Genomic DNA, 18,335 nt, shown 5'->3' with positions numbered 1-18,335 from the left:
ATGTCATGACACTATTAGTTCACATCAATTCCTGCCGGATTACAGTACTTGATCAACTATATACTCCGCCTCTGCCAATGGCATTCTCCCTAAGTTTGTACAAGCAGCAGTGGCGCAACTACAGGGGGGCAGGGGGCATTGCCCCCCAACCTTGGACGGAAATGTGTTCTAGGGGAGGGGTAAAAATTGACGGCCAAGTGTATCTGCAGAGGGCAATTACCGCCCACAACTTCAAATTTTATGCAAATAAAAACACAATTCATAAAATTTTGTTGCTCGCTTTGCTCGCAACACCTCCTTTTCATGCTCTTATCAAGTCCAGGACCATAGTTAGGAGGCGGCAGGAGTCGGCCCCGGGCGCCGAACGATCTAAATGGAAATAAGTTCTATAATTGATTGATTACGCACAGAAAAGCTAATCGGAACTGGACCTACAGTTTAAAGTGGGATCCGAACCACTGTGCCATGTGCCTCCACCGGGTATCGAACTCAATACCCCTTGATCACAAGGCGACGATGTTACCACTACACCATCGGGGAGGCACGAAAGTTGTAAAAGAGAGAATGCATTGGCGTCCCGTGAAATTATTTGCGCCCTATTAAATCAATATTGATTTCAGCCTGGAAAAATATTGGATCCAAAAATTTTCTTCCTCGCTTTGCTCGCTGTATCATTGTTCTCTGTAGTGCATTGTAAATACCCAGACAGAGAAATAACACTTCTCTTAATTGATTTTTCTCTTAAATGCATGAACAATTGTTTTGAGGAAAGGGAGCGTGCACATTTGAGAGACAATTTATGTAATTTTTTCTGTTGGTTTATTGTGAGATGGATGAATTGGTTCTGTAATGTATTTAAAAAATATATGTTGTATATAATATGTATTAAAGAAACTTTGAATACGCACACAATTTATTGTCCACTTTGCTCCATGTTGCATATGTGTGAAACATATATCGTGCTTGGAAGTTATACATGTTAATGTAAAGAAGAACTATATTTGGAATGCATTTATCAAGCATTTTCTGTCTTTCAAAAATTGTTTGGATGCTTGTTTTCCGTTATTAATGTGAAATTGAACGTGTTCAAAAAAATAATTCAAATTGTTGGTTCGAACACAAATGCTATAGCACCAACTTCTACTCCCTTTTTGCATAATAATAATATTAATAATGTTAGTTCCGGGTTCGAATCACGGGTTGGGCATGGATGTTTGTGAGTGTCCATTCATCAATTTCATCATATCATCACTCGTCTCCATCTTCGCAAATTAGCCAAAAGTGGCACAAGAAGCGAAATAAAATAAAGCAAATTAATAACAATAATAATAATGTCATAATAATATTATTATTATTAACATTATTAATATTAGCGTATTATTATTATTCGTACGTTTATCACGGTACTTGCCCGTCCTCCAAACAAAAATTCGTGGTTGCGCCTCTGACAAGCAGTCAAGTCCTTGGTGGAATAATTGTACAAGTGCGGCCGAGAAGAAGTCTTCCAGAAAAGTTTCGAATGGAGCGTCGTCTTGGAGCTGCTACCTGTCATTGCATTCGAGAGCATAAAACAGATTAAAATATCATGGAACCAAGTTCGGAGAGTGTGGCGGATGCGGAATAGCTATCGTGGTCCTAACATTACCATAGAGCAGCGGTTCCCAAACTTTTTCGTATCCCGGTTCCTCCATCAATTTCATCTGATCATCACTCATCCTCATCTTCGCGATTAGCGAAAAGTGGCAGAAAAGCGAATTAAAATATACCAAATCAATCAATGTATTACCATGTAATGTTAATTGGACTTTATTGGGTGTCCTTAGAAAGAAACATCCCTTACAACACAAAAATCGAAGTTAATAGTCTGAAGCAAAGGTTGTTCAACTTTATATCCTCTACACGTTAGAGAATTTTTTTAAAGTAATTACCCTTACCACCAAAACGGAAAGGGTAAAAATTGTATTGCCACTTGGCGGGAAGCTAAACAATAAGGAAGGAGTTAAACTATAAGCAGCTATAAGTATCCATGCACCGTTTACTGAAACACCTGTTATTGCTGCAGTTCCATATTTCAAGAAAAAGCCAAAGGATTTTTAATGAAGCGAGCTATTCCTCGAAGCCTTTCAGTTATGACTAACATTACAGGCCCCTCGCAGCTGCTTTTCCACATTTTGCACATAGCTTGACCCGCCATCTATCAATGGTTTTTTTCACCCTTTTTAATTTCTTCATCCTTTTGGTCGCCGGCGAAGATACACTCGAGATGGTCCAACCCACAACCGTCCCGCCCATATTTAGATGGAAAGAAGCCAGCTGTGATGCATGTTGGGTATTAGCAGCGTAAGAAAACGGTTCGGTTTCCCCCAAAACCAAGTTGTTGGTCTTGGGCTGAGTGGCTGTGCTGGAGGGCGCTTCAGGAGAAAGCAATGGCGGACGGTGCTGAGCCGGCTAAGGGCGAGAAGGTAGGTCTGGGCGGTGGCGATCGCCTGTTCTTTGCAAACTGGTAGGCAAACCAGATAGTCTGGAGACAAGGACTCTGGATAGAGATATTTTATTCTTCCATCCGTTATAGATTGAAGCATATTTTTGTCTTTGATTTGACTTTTTATATTTAGCGGCGCTTTCCTGCCACTTTTGGCTAATTGCGAAGATGAGAATAAGTGACAACACAATGAAATTGATGGACACACAAAGAATACCAATGCTCAAGCCGGGATTCGAACCCGGGATCCTTGGCGTCGTAGAGCGCCTTGCTAACCACTCCGCCACAGAGGTTGGCCGTCATCCTTGTCGTCTTTCTTAGTATTCACGACAGATTCCCGCGTAGCTGAGTGGTTAACGCTCTCGCATTTGTATTTATCTTACTTAGCGTCTATTTTCGCTCATTAAGTCTAATCGCGACAATGAAGATGAATTGACTGGGTGAAATTGATTAGGGACACTCACAAACGACCACCCCTACTCAAGCCAGGACTCAAACCTATTACCTTCCGGGTTATGAATCGATTGCTGAACGGGTTCGGTCACACCTTTAATCTTTGTTATTCAGCATCGTTTTCTGCCACTTGTACCTAATCGCGACGATGAGATGATATGATAGATACTCACAAAGAACAACCATGCCCAGGCCGGGATTCGAACCCGAAAGCCCTACCCATGGGCGTCCGCAGGATTTTTTCCAGGGAGGGGCAAGGAAGGTATTTTTTCCAGGGGGACAAATAAGGCATATTTTCTACAATGATAGTGTTGTTCCCTCAAAAAAACATTGCTTAAATTTTGAATTTACCATGTTCGTGCAATAATGAACACATATTGTTGTGGCTGAAATGAAATTATATGTGTGAAATATATAATTTTTGAGTGCCTTTCATTTTCCAGTGGGGGGCACGGCCCCTTGCTCCCTCCCCCATGGTCCTAGCGCGTTGGAACCAACAAGTTGGGTGCTGGCTCAGTATCGTAAGAAGAGATGGTATAGAGGCAGAATCGAGGCGAAAAGGAAACCAAACTCTGAGACTTTCTTATGGCGAGACCGTGAACGTGACAAATGTTTGATTGCATCAAGTATACTTTCTTCTCGGGACTACATATACTACTTAATGTAGGATCAGAACTACTGTGAAATGTACAGTGAGCGGCAATAAAAAAGGGACTCCTAGATCCTGAAATGCTCGCTTACCTCCAAGGCGTTATGTGTGTTACCTAGCTCTACGGCGTTAAGTTGCTTTTAATAGCAAATTTTCAATGGCAACTTCTACCACCATCGTAGTTAGGCAACGCACCTAACGCCATGGAGGGAAGAGAGCATTTCAGGATCTAGGAGTCCCATCTTTATTGCCGGTTACGGTACAATAAAAATGACGTAGTTAGAACCTGAAACATTCGCTTACCTGCATTACATTATGTGTATTTCCTAAGAGTATGACCACACTGTATACGGTATCGCCCGAACATTTATACTGGCGTCGTAGAGGACGGAAAATTGTGGAAAACACAACACAATGTAAATAAGCGTGGGTATAGGCGTAAATTGGGAACTAACTTTGGATGGGTAGAATCGAACTTGGAAACTTTGGGAAGGGGGGGATCAAAAAGTTTTCAAGCCCATAAAAATATCGTACAGGATAATTTTGATAAATAACTGCCACAATTGAAAAACCATAAAAAAGTACTCGTTACTTTGCTTATCAGGTTCAAGGAGGTTAACAAAAGTACCATTAACATGTAAATTTTCATAAACATGAAAATTAGGAGGGCAAGTGCCCGCTCTGTCCCCGCCAAGTTACGCCTACGAGCGTGGGAGGTAACATTGGAGCCAAGCTATTCTGTCGTGCACGGCCGCTTCTCACCCACCACAGATTCGAACCAAAATCCTTACGTTTCTTTCTGCCGAATTCGCCATAAATTTAGTACCGTGCGCTGTTTATAGTTGTCTTCTTTGGTTCTTTGGCTGACAATAGTGGACAATAAAAAAATGTATTGACTTGTTTTACAAAAGTAAACGGATGTAAACACCTCAATCAAAAATATTTCAAGATCTAGGCGTCACATTTTTCATTGTGGATGTCTGTACGTATATCCTCCGGGAATCAAACCCCTTGTTGATAGCGTTACCAATAAAACATCGGGGAGGGGGGGGGGGCTCGTCTCATTTGACACTTTAGCCAAATAAACTACGAAGTACAGGGAGACCCCAAAAAAGGTAACCGTAATACTGACTTACTACTTTATTATCTTTTTGGACCACCATGTATATGAAAATTTGTGCCTAAACAAATTGCTTTACAATGCGAATTATTTAAGCATAGGGATGCTATCTGATATATTTATAGATATATAGGTTATAAGCATTATTTGACGTAATTACACGTCGACCTCCGCCGCGAAGTGGATAGCACAGCGCGCTACGACGCCAGGGGTAGCGGATTCGACTCCCGGCTTCGGCATGGGTATTCTTTGTATCCCTTCATGAATTTCTTCATAACACCACATGACCTCATCGTCCCGATTAGCTAAAAGTATAAGAAAAGCGACGCTAAATAACAAAAATAAAAATATAAAGTAATTGCAAGTTAAAATGGACAACTGTGGTGTGTTTTGAGACTCAAGAAGTTTTAGTAACTATTGATCAAAAGAGGTAAACACAAATATTTTTTATTTTTTTTAATTTACGTGGCTTACGTGTTCTTTTAGGAGAGCCATGCCCTACCTTTGTCATAGGCTACTACTTTTAGTTGTCGGAACACTCGCATTTGTTGTTCCAGTATTTCAGAACCTGCGAACTACTTCAAGCAAGTTTTAATGGCAATTTCCCGTTCCCAAACGCTTAAATTTTCTAAGAAATGCAACATGTTAATGTTCAATATTGGCTTTGAATTTTAATTGCATTTACTTCGAGTAGATTTTCGTTCCCCTTACAATTAAACGTTCCAGTGCCATTGGACATTTAAAGTAACAAAGAAAAAGAGAGAATTGTAGGTCTACTTACCCGAATTAGCAGAACTCCTCATCTTCATAACAGTGTGTTCGATGTAAGAGAACAATATGTACTGTACACATAACGCAAACTTCGCTGTTCCTTGAACACGCATTCAGATTTGCTCGAAACAAGTGCACAGAAGTACTAGCAATAAGGTAGTGATCCAATGTCAAAAACATAATTAGAATTACAAAATAATTGGAATATTCAACATAACACTCGTGATGTGTTTTAAAAAATACGTCGCGAAGACTGGAGATATCGATCTTATCTGTAACTCGGAACTTGGCGCCCGCCTCAACACGTCAATGTTGACAAGCACAAAGACTCAAACATCACTATCAAGCATTGATATTCCACTTTCCAAGTCATCGATGTCATCGGAGATTTTGTTTGGGTACCGTCATTTTAGTAAACCGACAGTGGCTTGTCAACCTATCTAGAGGTGGGAGTGGTCTGGCGATCGGTCAGTGCTAGAGATTGGGAAGTTGCATACGTGGTGGAAAACTAAATATACATTGCAGTGTGAGTTTGTTTTAAGTCCACTTTGTGCACAAAAAGGATAATCGGGGTTGGACTTAAAATTTATAGAGCCTCCACCTGGTATTGAACCTGGGACCGCTTGATTACAAGGCGACGTCGTTAGCACTGCGCCATCGTGGAGCCGAGTTGGCAGTGAAAGGCATTTCTTACAAATTACAGTTCATCAGGTGATGGCTCGTATGTTCATTTCAACGTGGGCACCACACGCGTACATAGAGGGGCTGATGGGGCTACAACCATATCCGACATTTTTTAAAATAAAACTTAAAATGACCCCTTCTTGCCACTTTTTAGAGTAGAAAGTACTAAATATGCTAAATATCTTAGTATTATATATACCGTTCCCCTAGAAAGAATCTATGTACTATCCACCTTTACAATTCCAGTCTCTCCCGAAAAAATCCTGTGTACGCCAGTGATGGGCACTGAATTGTAAATTGGTCCTTTTGCGGGCAAATGGTAAGACAACTAGCTGAAGAGAGTTTGTTGCACAGGTTGCATATTTAAGGTGTGATTTTTCGCAAACTGGTCTCGTGCAAGTGTGTCTGGTCGCTACATGTTATGTAATGAGTTGAGGATGACTGCGATTAAATTGTGAAGATTGCCTGGTCTTTATGCTGTAGAAGTATGACACGGGATGAAAACAAACAAATCTCCATATGATTAGTTTTAATAAAGGTTTTAGCTCTGATTAGTTTTAATAAAGGTTTTTAGCTCTTTTTATTCATGAGATCTATTCTACTTTGCATTGTTTCTAGTAGTCTTTTCCAGTATTGAGAGAGAGGTGAAAATGGTTCATAATTGTCCCATTAACTGATTCATAATTCATCGTCTTTATTGAGCTGCTAGTGATATAAATATTCAAGTTACAAAATTGTAATACAAATGATAAAAATCAAATGTTTCGAAGACTTTAATTTTCTTTCAAAATAAAGATGACGGGAAGAAAATACTTTTCTTAAGTGTTAGAAACAAAAGTCACTAAGCGAAGTGCAAATCTCCTACTCACGTGTGCTTTGGATATGCGTTGACCTGCGGTACTGCCAAGAGTTGAAATATTCCTCCTCAATAGCAAGGGCAGCCAAATGAGATGGCCTGGCATCCAGCAATCTGTTGCCAGCCCACCACCAACTAGTGCATCCAAGTAGGAAATCCAGATCCGTGAGATTTGTTCTTTACATTGATTTCTTCGAACAGATGTTAAGCATCAGGATATATAAATGATTCTGTTAACTTCATTCACTAAACTTTTAGCACCAAATAACAGCAAACATTATTATGGGATGATAATTTGAGAACACTTTTATATTGACAAAATTCACAAGAAGAATTTACATGTATTGAAGACCACATATACTTATTAATTAAAGTATCTGTATTTTCCTAATATAAATATTTCTTCCTTGAATTTGTTTTGCTTGGTAATCAGGTGGGGGTTGTTCCTGGAAACCTATGAAATGAAGTACGAAAACTAGTTTTCTTTAAGAAATGTCATTTATAATATACCTTAAACCGTGGAAATAGACACAGTTTTCTGTAATATCCTATGAGAAAGAAGCCTTACAGTCGAAAATGTTAGGTTTAACTAGCTTGAGGTTCTAGTAATTTTTTAAGCCTGATAAAACCAGGAGGAATATACAGGGTGTTTCTGTGACCGTGTTACAGACTTGCAGGGATGAAGGAAGGGAACAAATGCAACAAAATGAGATAGGGAACCCTGGTCCGGAAATGCCCCAGTCAAACGTTACAAGCCAACAGTGACGTGCACTGAGGAATAGCTAGTCTAGCAGAGATAGATCAATCAATCTCACGTCTCTAATTATTTTCAAATCACAATATTTATTATCTTCAAGCCTCTGTTCATATGCAACATTTCTTTCCACGCGCTCCTCGTCCCTCGATGTGATCAGCTGGCAAGGCTGAATACCCTAGCTGGCTCTTCTTCCGCCTTACCAGATCCAGGTATAGACAACCGCCCGAAGGGAAAGGGAAGATTTCTACCTGTACTTCCCTTGCCCCCTCGCCCCCCACTTCAATGGTTGATAGCCCGTGGTTTCAGGTTCTCCAGTCTATCTCCTATAGGACAGATAGGGGATAGGTTTCCCTTCGATTCCGTTGAAAATCCTCTAAAGAACTCAGGGGAAAATTTTCTGCATTTCTCTGTATTTACACAACCTTTTAAACGTTGTACAATATGTATATATAATAAGGGATGTAGTTTTATTTGTATATGAATGGGAACGTACTTGTATTATGTGCAGACAAAAATGTTATGTTTTTTTTTTCATTTCTTCAAATATGGAATATATAATGATTAAATAACAAATATTTGCTCAGGCTCTGTCTCTCGCTCTCGTTTTAGTAGTGTTTTATTTAAATATACTAATAATTTGGCCTCCAATAAAAAAAAATGGGTAAGCTAAACAGTCATAAATACGGGTGTATTAATTTGGGCAAGAAAACGCGCGTTCTAATTGTTGTTGTTGGTTTGGTTTATTTTACTTCACCTTTCTGCCACATTTGGTTATCGCGAGAATGAGGATGAGTGATGATATAATGAAATTGATGAAGGGACCTCACAAAGAACAATTCAGGCCGGGATTCGAACCCGTAACGAGTGCGCATTCTTGTTCCTGTGTGTTGTACTCTGCAGTGAATAATGAAATAATTTGGAATGTAAAATGTATCCCCGAACTAAAAAATCCAAATGAATATTGTTGAAGAAACTACAGAAAAGTGTGTTTAGTTACCTGTTCATCCCCTCTAATATATTTAATTTTTGCCACCTTCCATCACTTTTTCTAGCTGTATAGATTTAATCGTGATAAGTAGCTAATGAGCTTATGGAAGTCACGAGGCACAATCATAAACAGAGAACTTTGGACTCCTGATTTCACAGTGCCATGCAGATGCACTGGGAGGAAATTATTTGTATTTTCTTTTTCCTTTCTTTAGTGTTGCTTTTCCATCACTCTACCTAACATCTGCCATGACGATGAACGTTGATTAAATTAAACGGATGAAAAGTGGTTACATAGGAACACTCATGCACAGGACAGGGCTCGAGCCCGGATCCTTCAGTAACGGGATCGTGAGATGAAGAAATTAGGGAAATCAAGCAATGCAATTTTTTTTTTTTTTTTTTTTTTTGGAAAAACGTTAATCATATGCAAATATGGTGTTCCAAAAATCCAATTGAAATTTACGTACCACTGAGTAAAAACCAGTGGCGTAGCATGGGCATTTCGGGTGGGAACGCCAAGTCCGAAGGAAGGGTCGGCCCTTTTTTTGCTTAATAATGTACTTATGGAATTACTTGCCACAGGTATTGTTTATTTGAATGAAGTCAGCTGGGATTTCAATGAAACATCATCTATGCTTGTTTTATCTAGAAAATGAGATACCTTACTATGCCAAAAATGTTTTGAACTCTGTTGTTTTATACTTTTCGGTATGACCCAAGACAGACAATCTACCAGAATCACAAGCGCCTCTGAACAACAGTAGGCGTCATTGTTGTGGGCGATCCAACTACTGATTGATTTGGTTTATTTTACTTCGCTTTTCTACCACTTTTGTTTAATCGCGAATATGAATAAGAGTGATATTTATGAAGTTGGTGAAGGGACACTCATAAAGAACACCCGTGCTAACGCCGGGATTCGAACTAGGGACCTCTGTCGTCTTGGCGCGCTGTGCAAGACACTCTTGACACGGAGGTGGGTGGATGATCCAACTACCGTACACTCTACTGACGTAACAGTGCCTTTTAGTAATTCAGACCACTGTTTATTACATCTAGGAATGATGATAAGCATTTTAAAATATAGATACTAACGAAAAAATAAATAAAAAAAGAATGCTGAACTTCTACCATGAGGACTTCACCAACTTATTTGACAAAAGCTATGTTGATCTTTTAGTTTTTAATACACATCGCTGTTCGTGCGATAAATTATACAATGCAATGGTCATTAAGGAATGGTATATTTGAGTTTGGTAAAGTTACGTCAGTCAATATTGCGTATTGTAGTATCACATAGCACGGGTGGCACGAGCTCGAAGAACCGGTTAGGAATTCTACCGCTGTCGTCTGCTTCAGAAGGCAGGAAGGGTCACATGAACCAATCACGTATCCTTCTGCTCCATACTCTGGCGTACGAGAGAGCATTTGCGCGAGTGCTGTAGAGATCCAAGCTTTCCCTCCAGAAAGGCAGCAAGGAATATAGAGTTCTTTACGCCGAACCTGCCCGACGTCCAGGCAGGAAAGGCATTGAAAAGTGCTGGAACGAGCGTTGTTAGTGGAGCGTTGCAAGCGGATCGCGAAAAATAGCTATTATAATGCCATGAAGGTCAAACATATATGATATTAGTCAAGATTTACTTTATATTTACAGCATTTACGTATTTTTGAAATTTTAAATCAGGGAACGACGGGCGTATGGGCGTACTATAACGCTACGCCACTGGTAAATACGCAGTTTGCTTTACCGATACCCAAGTATCCGAATAGTTAGAGCTTTCCACTCATCTTTGTTGTCGACCGACCTCCGTGGGGGAGTGCAAGTGGCCCCGGATCGGTACCAGGTGGACGCACATAGTGGTTTGGATCCCACTTTAAACTGTGGGTCCTGTCCCGATTAGCTTTTATGTACATAAAGTGGACTTAAACACCAAATCAACCAACCGCGGGTTAGTGGTTATCACTGCACGCTATGACACCAGGAGTTCCGGGTTCGAATCCCGGCCTCGGCATGGGTGTTTTTTTGTGTTTGTATCTTTATTAATTGTATTGTACCATCTTCGCGAATAACCAAATGTGACAGCGACGCTAAATAGGATAAATCAAATCATTGATTGAGTGTTTGATTTGGTTTGTATTACTTCGCTTTTCCTACACTTTTGGCTAATAGTCAAGATGATACGATAAAATTGATGAAGGGACAAATACAAATAACACCCATGCCCAGGTCGGGGTTGGAACCTGGGATCTCTGGCTTAATAGTCAAATCAACATGTTTTGGATTTTCGAAAGTGGGTGGGATTAACACGTGCTTCTTTTCAGTAGTCCTTCCTCATTTTGCAATCCTTTCCTTTCTTTGACATTCTATTTTTAGGGATACTGGGCCATAAAGGGGGGAGGGGGATTATGACCCACACCAACCCCTTGGGCACGCCACTGATTGCTACCCCAAGTGTCGACATCACCGCACGTCACTGCAAGCCAAAACCTTCGAAGGGCAGGCAACCATGGACAACGTGGAGGGGAACCATAAAAGATGTCTGGGGAAGTGGAAAACAAACACAGAAGAATCACTATCATGACTTTAATGAGTAGTAACTGCAGCCATTATTACAGCAGTTGTTCAAAGTGCCTCGATACAGGCATGACAGTGTCGCAATGAGCTCTGTCGCATTCACTCCAATATCCCAGGGGTCGTTCGGAGCAGATCACAGACTGCAAGGATTCTTGCCAACAGTTCCTCAACATTACTCACAGGTGTCTCGTAGACAACACTTTCGACATGACCCCACAAAAAATCAATTGGAAACAGATCAGGTGAACAGGCAGGCCAAGCAACAGGTCTGCCTCTCCCAATCCACAGCTGAGGGATGGTCTGCATCAGAATATCACGAGCACCAGCTACGAAGCGGGCTGGAGCCCCATCATGCTGAAACCACATGCGTTGACGAACGAGAAGTGGGACATGTTCCAATAACTCGGGCAGGATATCTCTCAGAAACACAGTGTGCACTGGTCCAGTTAATCATGGTGGTAAATGATACGGACCTGTTAAATGTTCGCCGACAATGCCTGCCCACATGTTTACAGAAAATCTGTCTTGATGGCCCTTCACAATTGTGGCACGGGGATTTTCATCAGCCAATACTATTCTATTGCGACTATTCAGCATCCTGTCTCTCGTGAAACAGGCGTCATCAGTGAAAAGCACACAGGCATGAAATGGAACTGGGGGTCGACCACACAGCGTTGCAGTAACCATTCACTAAACACGACATGGTGTGCGAAATCAGCTGGACCCAAGGCATGTATATGCTCTGGATGGTAAGGGTGCAGCTGTTGCTCCCTCAGAACTTTCCAAACAGTACTATGGGCCACACCAATTTCACGTGTCACAGCCCGTGTACTAATTGATGGTTGTCCTTCCACCAGATCCAGAACTGCTTCTTCAAGGCCGGGTGTCCTTGCAGTTTTTCGTCCTCCTTGCTTGTGGAATTGAGGTTGCACTTGCCCAGTTCCCCGTAATCTTTGGAAAAGTCTGGGAAACATTGTGTGCACTAGATGTCTGCACCGTGGTTTGATACAACCTTTCAGCTTCCCCACAGTTCCCATTTGTACTTGTCCTTACACAAACACCCTATCAGCCAGTTACCCTACTGTATACTCCATTGCACTGATTGCAGCCGCGACACTCGTCCTTCTAGACTACATACGTCGAGTTTGATGTTACGTCTTCTCCAGGGCATGCACGGTGGATTCTTTCCCTTTCATTTATGGTTCCCCTCCGCGTTGTGTGTGGTTGCCTGCCCTTCGAAGGTTTTGGCTTGTAACTTTTGACTGGGGCATTTCCGGACAAGGGTTCCCTATCTCATTTTGTTGCGTTTGTTCCCTTCCATCATCCCTGCAAGTCTGTAACACGATCACAGAAACAACATGTACATGGATTTTCATAATTTAAATGGGAAAGGTATTTCATCCAAATTACAAATTTAGTGGTAAAGGAGTTTCTGCACCAATACTAACCTGAATGTAAGAGCTTCCGTCATGCCTAGATTTATATTTGCAGAGGCCCAGAGCTATCATCATACCTCCTCCTCCCTTACAGAAAGTGTGTGTGTCCATGTGTGCACACACACAAAGTTTTTAATTTCTTTTAACCCACATCTGTGTTGTTTTAAGAAATGGAACTCTGTTTATGCAAAGCAGATGTTGTTCTCTAATTATTGACATTTGTATTTCAATTTTTTAACATCACATTGGAAAACAGACTGGTGATGGACAATTGTGTTTACCATTTCCATCACCATTGGGTGTACAACAGTAGTAATCTCCACAACTATCAAAATCTCAAAAAAATATAATACGCAAACAAAAACTTTCATTAGTGAAAGTGTTTAGCTATTTAATTTACAGTGGCCAATTAAAATTGTAGCTAGAAATTAAAGCAGAAGCCCCTTCATCACAAATTTACTGATAGTTGAAGTATTTTTCCAAAAATCTATCTTTTCTTGTTCTTTCCCATTTTTCATTCTTAAATCACAGGAAATATAACACTAATACACAATACTTGCCGTTAGATGTGTTTACTGATGACAGATTGAGATTACAATGGATAACATCAACTTTGCATAGAATCGATAAGTGAATTACATTTCAGGCTATTCACAATTATACACTTTCCATGGCCCACCTAAAACAGGATAACTAAAATCTCAATATGATTTTAAATCAAATGCTCTTTGTCCAATATTAATAGAAATTGAAATTAGCACAACTATCTCTTTAGACACTGTACTTTGAGATGAAGTCATTCTATGCTAATTTTCAGTTCCCTCCAAACTTTCCTGGGGTGCAAAGTTTAACCTTCTCATGATCATCCAATTGTTAACCTCACTTCCACATAGTAAACCCCAGAAAATTGCATTTCTTCAGGCTAACGAGGCTCTGGCATCTGAACCTACATCCGGTATAATCCTTTGTAGGGCTGTATTTTGTCCTTATCAGTGCCGAGCGGCCCTTTACAGCCTTATCCTTTAACATGGATAAGGAGATTTTATCCCTCAGAAACACATTTTGATTGTAGTTATGGTAAGGGGCTCGTCCCCATATAATATGCCAGTTGCAAATAACCTAAGTGTTGACATACCCAGAATTCCCACTTCTATCAAGAAATATATATGAACATGTCCATTTCAAAAAACGATTATTAGCTATTAAAGGAAATAAAGTACAAAAATGAGAGGAGGTATTTCATAGAATAACAAACTTAAGACTCTTGCACATTATTCTAAAAATAATAATAATATTGACATGCAGAAAAAGCAAGGAATGTATAAAACACAACTCGAAGAAACTTCCAAAATATTTCGAAAATGTTCAAATTTCAATATTTTTCTCCTGCTTTTATGAGATCTACATAAAAAGAGGCATATTGACTCAAATCAAAGGAACTGATAGTTGTCAATGTTCAATATCGTTATTTTGACAACTCTGACATTTCACATGGGTACTGCAATGGTTTCTGCATACAAATAATTTGCATTATGAACAACCTACCATCATTTTATTGTTCTTTTTTCCTCCACATACATGGCTGGTGTGATAATATTTAAAGTAAGAAATGTTCCCACACATGATATGGAGTGCCACCTAAGGTGAAGTGATCACTTCAGAGGCATGTAAGCAAATGAAAGCACACGGGAAAAAAGTGCCGCTGCACGGGTTACAGATGGTTAAAAACCTCAACATCTTAATCTAAGCTGATTCTATGGGATAACAATTGAAAGTAGGCCAAGAAATCCCATTCCTTCACAGATTAAATCACTAGTTTTTTTCTCCTACAATTAGCAGTTGTGAACATATATTTAAATTGAAGGTTGTTTTTTTAATAATCAATTGGGTTCAGTGGATTTTTTTTCCTTTTCTACCTCTGTTTTTTTTTGTAAATAGTCAGAGGAGTAACAATAATTTTTGTTTTCTCACTTTCTTACATAAAATTATAAAAATATGGAAAACATCAAAGATATATATTTTTTCAACTTTTTTCATAACTTGTAGAGAAAACCTTACCCTATGTAACTTCAGAAATACTTCACCTATTTAGTTCTAGGACATATTCCATGGTCTAATGCAAACAAGTTGGGTGAAGAGATGCCTGCTTTAAATAGGAGATTCCTTCAATTTTTTATTTTATTTGATTTGATTTAGTTTATTTTACTTCACGTTTTGTGCCTCTTGGCTAATTTGCGAAGATGGGGATGAGTGATGAAATGATGAAATTGATGAATGAACATTCACAAACAACCAAGCCCGACCGGGATTCGAACCCGGGACCCTTGGCATCGCAGCGCAATGTGCTAACCACTCGGCCACAGGGTCGGGCTCTTCAATTTTTAGCATTCAATTCTATTCTAATGTGAAGGATACCTGTTCCATCATTTCTAAGTCATGGATTATAAGACAATTTAAAGTTGTTTTTTTTTGTACATATATGCTGTGTAATGATAACATAAATTACAGTGTAATATGAATAGATTATTGCAGTTTACGGTTGTTACACAGTATTTTTTTCAGTCATAATCATATAATAATCATATCATTTCATGGACAGTAAATGCTAAAATTTTAAAATTCTAAATTCTAAATTAGTTTCTTGCAGACTCTAAAATTCACATGAAGCCATGAACCTTCAGTATTGTGTACCAGCATACAGAAAAAGGGGATAATATTAATTTTGGTGGAATTAGAAGGCTGGTTAGAAAAAAAAATCTGCTACTGAATTCCTGAAGTACAAAGCAGTTACCAAATCTAATGATTAAAAATAATTGAAACACCACCATAAAATTAAACTTTTTTGTTCTCTGTAATTTTGAATTTAATTCAACAAAATATGATTTTCTCTGTGAATGAACACAACCAAATGAAATAGGTGAAACTTTCATGCAGTTACATGGAATAGTGTTTTCTGCAAGTGTATTTTATAACCATATTTTTTACAATAAGTATGTTTTTGTGTGATTTTTATATATATTGTTAATTGTTTTTGATTTTTGAATTCCTCAGTTAACGCTTTTTTGGGTCTGATTCAGAACATAGATAATATTTTTAATGAAAAATATGTGATCAATATTTTCAAACAAAAAAAATATTGACGTTATTCAAAAGATTATTGACATTATGTATTCCATATTATTTCAACACACACAGGACATTTATGGGTTCATTTTATTGTTATTTGAAGTGCAGTAAGATTTACAAATTTTGAGCAACTGAATCCAGGCCAATTGTATGTGACTTTAATAACAAAACCAAGAATCTATACAATACAGAAAAAACACATGTATTTCTCATAAAATAATAACAAAACCAAGCATCTACACAATACAGAAAACCCCTGCATTTCTGATAAAAACATTCTTTAACATGTTTAAAATTAGATCTATAAATGTAACAGGTGACTAGATCGATAACAAAACCAAATCTTTATATCTTGTACTTTAAACTTCTCACTATTAATGACATTTAATTACGAATTTTTCATGATATATTAATATTTCAAAATATGTTCTTTATAAATTTATAATCACACGATGGCATTGACAAAATGGGAATAATGTATGTGAATGCCTACCTAAAAATAAATCAATTACAGGCACACAAAATCTTATGGGATGATTTTTCCCTTACTATACATATAATCAAATTTTGGTTGCTCAGAACATATGGTTTATTCTTCTTACTTCATTAAATGATTGCACAAATCAAACCCATCTGTTCAATATTGAAAGATATTAAAACTGACCAAAAAGTTATGCTACAAAAAGTATTCAGGCATAAATTAATTATGCAATAAAGAAAGAGAAACATGAAATAATAGAACGCAGGTGTGCCTGCACACACACACAGACCACAGACACACACACACAAAACTCCCCACCCCCACACAAATGTTTAATTATTGCTACTACACCAAATTATCTTCAAAAATGTTTGCTATAAAGTAAATGGTGCATTGTTTAATAAAACAGATATTTAGTGCACACTGAAAAATAAAGAAGCAATGCAATTTCAATTTATATCTTTCAATGATTCTACCAAAAGTTTACAATGTTCATTTTCCTAGTTGTTATTCCCTTGCTTCAACACATTATGAGTATTGTAGTTTAGTTAAAACATATCCCTTAACATGTACTGAATATGTTCAAGAATATTTCCCATAGGTAGGAATAACAACCTCTACTTTGTATAAATTTGAAATACCCCCCTACAGCCGGGAAGGAATAACCTGGCAGTGACGTCACTACCTGCTAAGTCAGCCTTGCCAACTGTTATGAAAGGAATCATGGCATGAGTAAGAGTACGAGATTGAGACCCACATGGTATGGGGGAAAGCTCAACACTTTGTGTCCTTTGCTTGCTGCAATTTCGTCCATGGCGTGCCTTCTATAAGTGCAGTGGCGTGCCCAGGACTTTCAAAAGGGAGGGGTTATGTATACTTTCTCTTGGTAGTCAGCCCTCATTTCGTCATATTTTCCTACCTTTGACGTTCATTTTTTAGAAATACTGGGCAAAAGGGGGGTTATAACCCCCATCAACCCCCCCCCACTCTTGGGCACACCACTGTATAAGCGACCTTGTTTATTTTAATTATTTCATATAATTCGGCTTTCAGCAAACCTTCTGGATGCGGAATATTGTGTGATAACAGCCACAACTTCATTTCATCCTTCCTGTTGTTTGATGTTGTGATTTTTTTCCACTAACGGAGCATTGTCACACACAATAACAGAGTTTGGGGGCAGATTGGGAAGAAACTGTTCTTTGAACCACAACATAAAATTGTTAGTGTTCATCTCCCCATGATAGTCCCAAGAAGTTGTTTTTTAAAGGAACACTAACTTCGCCCTCTCCACAAATCCACTTTCACCACCGGCATGCACAATAATAAACCTGGGACCCTTTCCTGTTGGCACTTTTAACCCCTCGAATCTTTGGAATCCAGCCAAACTTTGGGGACAGTGTGGTGTGTGTTCACGAGACTTTCATCCACGTAAATGAAAGACCGGCGGGGTTGCTCTCTGCGCAGTTCTTTAACTTCACGCAAAAATGATCATCGCAAAGCAACAATGCTGTTTCGTTCAAGGAATAGCTTCATGCAGCCTACGCTATGCTTTTTAAATCTGAACCCTAATTTTCTTATGATCATTCGCAACGACCAACGCGAACCATTAAAATTAATATTTTCTTGCAGTTCCTTCATCAGTTTATCTACGGTGACAACAATGCCTTTCGTGTATAAATCATGGATTGTTCGGTGCATGATTGCTTAATCAAAAGAATCCTGATTTGTGACACGTTGTTGGGCATTTGGTCGGTTTTTGCCCTGTGTTGAAAAAGGTTTCCCGCTCGCACTCGCAACACTTTTGTCTTTCTCCTTCAATATTCTCCACACAGATCTTTCACTGACACCTGGCGCCACAGATGTTCTGGCACCACAGACGTTCTGTGAACAGATGTTGTTTTGTTTTCATCGCAATCAAAGTACTTATACACATTGAAAACTATTTCTCTTGC

At 38.9% G+C, this 18,335-nt stretch overlaps 1 protein-coding gene across 1 annotated transcript in view; it reads left to right on the top strand.

Annotated features, from left to right (window-relative positions):
- Positions 1-2,426: 2,426 nt before the first annotated feature.
- Positions 2,427-18,335, top strand: part of LOC146003005 (uncharacterized) — a 39,531-nt gene continuing 23,622 nt past the window's right edge. The window contains exon 1 of the mRNA XM_083141165.1: positions 2,427-2,462. Within this exon, the coding sequence (XP_082997291.1) occupies positions 2,427-2,462 (36 nt within the window). The remainder of the gene's footprint in view (positions 2,463-18,335) is intronic.

This window comes from Lepisma saccharinum, chromosome 19 (assembly GCF_977018435.1).
Source record: "Lepisma saccharinum chromosome 19, izLepSacc3.1, whole genome shotgun sequence".
Classification (NCBI taxonomy): Eukaryota; Metazoa; Arthropoda; class Insecta; order Zygentoma; family Lepismatidae; genus Lepisma; species Lepisma saccharinum.
The sequence above is the reverse complement of the archived record's forward strand: the minus strand, read 5'-3'. Positions and strand labels throughout refer to the sequence as shown.